At 37.3% G+C, this 3,319-nt stretch overlaps 1 protein-coding gene across 1 annotated transcript; it reads right to left on the bottom strand.

The window, feature by feature from the left end:
- Window positions 1-1,680: 1,680 nt before the first annotated feature.
- Window positions 1,681-2,733, bottom strand: LOC149234745 (uncharacterized). Its single transcript, XM_089368366.1, has 2 exons — window positions 2,273-2,733; window positions 1,681-2,200 (listed from the first exon to the last, which is right to left on the bottom strand). Exons 1-2 carry the CDS (start codon window positions 2,731-2,733, stop codon window positions 1,681-1,683), a joined length of 981 nt encoding a protein of 326 aa, XP_089224492.1.
- Between the last annotated feature and the right edge of the window lie 586 nt (window positions 2,734-3,319).

Raw genomic sequence — 3,319 nt, forward strand, 5'->3', positions numbered from 1 at the left:
GATGATATTGGATCCTGGAATGGTTGGGTTTGTCACGGTATTCCTCAAAGACTACAAACATGCTGGAAAAGACCCATTCCCCTCTTGAAGGACCCAGCCGCGGTGAATGTAGACGAGAAAGATACTAGGACCTAGAAAGCAACTGAATCAGTCACCTATTCAGTTAAAGAATGATATCATTTCTTATGGGTAGAATCCCATCCCCAGACACCACAAAATATCCACGTACTAATGGTGTTGTATTTAAAACTATTTATATTTTTATAATTAATAAAGTTGAAGATGCATTAAATTTCTATATATCAGAATCCAAATTAAGATTTAAACCACATTTTCAAGTCACATGACAACTGTTATGGAGTTTGTTAACACAAATAAAATTACATAATTAATGTATATGTTATACTCTTTGAAAAGCCATTATTAAAAGTGCCTTTTTTTCTTTCCTCTTTTCTACATTATATCATGGCTTTGAAAAGGGACGAACATTAACTACCTGTAATTCAAACAATTGAAGAATTTTCAGTGTGAATCATTTTTTGGAAAATATGTCAGGCTCTCACTTAGCAAAAGGGAACTTTCAAGTGCACTTTCAATAGGTGGAAGATGGAATCCATTCAAGAATCTATGATAATGATGACAAGAAAATCCTTGCTTATCGTGTTCACTAATACTCCTATAATAGGTAGAAGATGAACTCCATTAAATCCTCTACAATATGAGCCCTATGCTTATCTTATTCAATAGTTCATGCCATACTTTCCATATAGTTGGATATGTATTAGATTGAATTCAACTTTAGGTTCTAGGAAAACAGAGAGTATTGCAATCCATGCATAGTGAGTTACATGTTTTAGCAAAATACAATCTAACAAAACAATTGGAGGAAAGTCCCTATTTAAGACGCTTTTTCCAAAAGAGCCTTTCCAGTTTTATGAGACAGAAATTCCCAATGCAAGATCCTAAATATTACTAATGATACCATAGCTATTATGAACTTGCAATTTCATAAAATTATTTACTTTTGAACTTTTAACTTTGTATTGCTGATAATCCACAAACATGAGGAGTATTCCTTTTTTATTATTTGCCCGGATCTAAAATTTGAAAATATTATTTATGTATATTGCTGATGATCCACAAACATGAGGAGTATTCCTTTCTTATATATGTATAATAATAATTTCAGGAGTATTCCCTTTTTATATATGTATAATAATAACTGAAATTATTATTATTATATATGTATATTTAAAATTTGAAATTGAAATTATTACAGGTCTAAATTTAAAATTTGAAATCTTATTGTTTGTAGTTTTATTTGAGAGGCTAATTATAATAAACTTATTTGTAATTTTTTTTAATTGTTAATAGTGGGGTTCAGAAATTGCACATAGGCAAACATATCGAAATTGGTATCGTGCCTTGTGTCACTGTTTCTGCCACAAAACAAAAATAGTATCATTCATCCAGAATAAACATTGGCCTGACGTTCTTAATCCCGTTTCCAAATCCACTACTTCAGAAGCTGCATGCCCATAGTGTCACAGTCATTTTAATCGCCACCACCAGAACTACCTCTACCTCTCCCACCAGAATCTGTGTTAACATTGCTGTAGTCACTTTGACTTCCAGTATAACCAAACCTGCCACTACTACCCATTCTTCGAGGGACAGCGTTCATTCTATTGTGATTATCGTTGCCACGTCCGCCTCCGCCACGACCTTGAGTCCATCCATTATACTGATTATCGTTGCCACGGCCTTGATTCCATCCATCATAGTGATTACGTTGCCACGGCCGCCGCCACGACCTTGATTCCATCCATTATAGTGATTACCGTTGCCACGGCCGCCGCCACGACCTTGATTCCGTACATTATAGTGATTACCGTTGCCACGGCCGCCGCCACGACGTTGATTCCATCCATTAGCCGAAGAACAGTGATACCCCGGTGTATCTACGTTCTGATGGCCTAGAGTTGCAAAATTTCCTGCTCCGCCTATCGCCCATCCACGCCCACGGCCTCTGCCACGGCGACGCCCACGAACTTGAGTCCATCCGTTATCTAAAGAAGGATTATGATATCCCGATGTATCGGTGGTGTTCTGAGAGCTTAGAGTTGCAACATGTTCTTCTGATGTCCCCGTCGCCCATCCACGCCCACGCCCACGCCCACGACCACGCCCTCTGCCCCTGCTATTTTGTGTAGAATCTTCTCCAGGCTCAGGCTCATACTCATATTCATCACCTGAAACTTGTGGATTTAGCTCATCAGAATGATCTTCTCCCTCATGCTGATATTCCTCACCTGGAATTAGTGGCTTTACTTGATCTTGATCAGCATGGAGAGGTGATTGATAACCTGCAGATGATGTGTTGAGTTGTGTCCTAGATAGCGTAATTGATATCGTGGATACCTGTCTGGTCATTTCCAAAGTCGATAGGCCTTCTTCCAGAGGTTCCCAAATAGTGTTTATATCAGCAGAACCTGTTTCTGTATTCTGATGGAGTTCAGGGAATCTCGTCTTTATCATCTCTGCAATTGTTACAGTCTTGCTTATTGCTCTTCCCATTCCCTTCAAGATAATGTGAGATGCACCTTTTTCTTCCGGTAATGCAATTGCATATCCAACGCACTTCCCGAGCATCCCCGCTGCCGTGATACGAATCTCGTTTTCGCTTTTGGGAACAGTGGGGCCGGAATTCTCCACTCTTCGATATTTATCCATGATGATGATTATGGCACCCTATTCCCTCCCTCTGCAACTTAAACAAATTCGCAAAAGCCACTGATATCCCAACGGAAAACACACAGTTAAGTAGAACATTAGTTACCGAACAAACATCCAAAGAATAAACGATTGGCATAAAATATATATTTATGGGCACGGAACCATGGACGGCCGACTTCACTCGACCCGCATAATTAGAGGACGTATTTAGTTGGGGGTTGGAACTGAGGGAGTCAAGTACACCATAAGGCTTTGATGTTGATGTCATCTTTATAATGCGTTGGAAATAGGGTTTGAATTGAGTGGGAAAGGAAATAGGGTTTGAGTAGAGTTCGATTGCAGTTTTTGAGATTACACAAGTTCATGAAAAATAAATGTTATTATTGTTTATTTAAAATGTGAAATTAGAAATTATTAGAATAAGATTCATATTATTAAAAATATATAGATATAAATGTGATTACATTTTGAAATTAATAATTATTTGTTTTTTTATAGAGATTTTAGATGAATGGTATGATTAAAAAACTTTGAATTTTTGGAAATAATTATTAATTAAGGAAAATGACATAGTGTAAAAAGG

Source organism: Pinus tabuliformis, chromosome 8 (assembly GCF_031772625.1).
Source record: "Pinus tabuliformis cultivar Carrire ecotype Pingquan chromosome 8, CPIR1, whole genome shotgun sequence".
Classification (NCBI taxonomy): Eukaryota; Viridiplantae; Streptophyta; class Pinopsida; order Pinales; family Pinaceae; genus Pinus; species Pinus tabuliformis.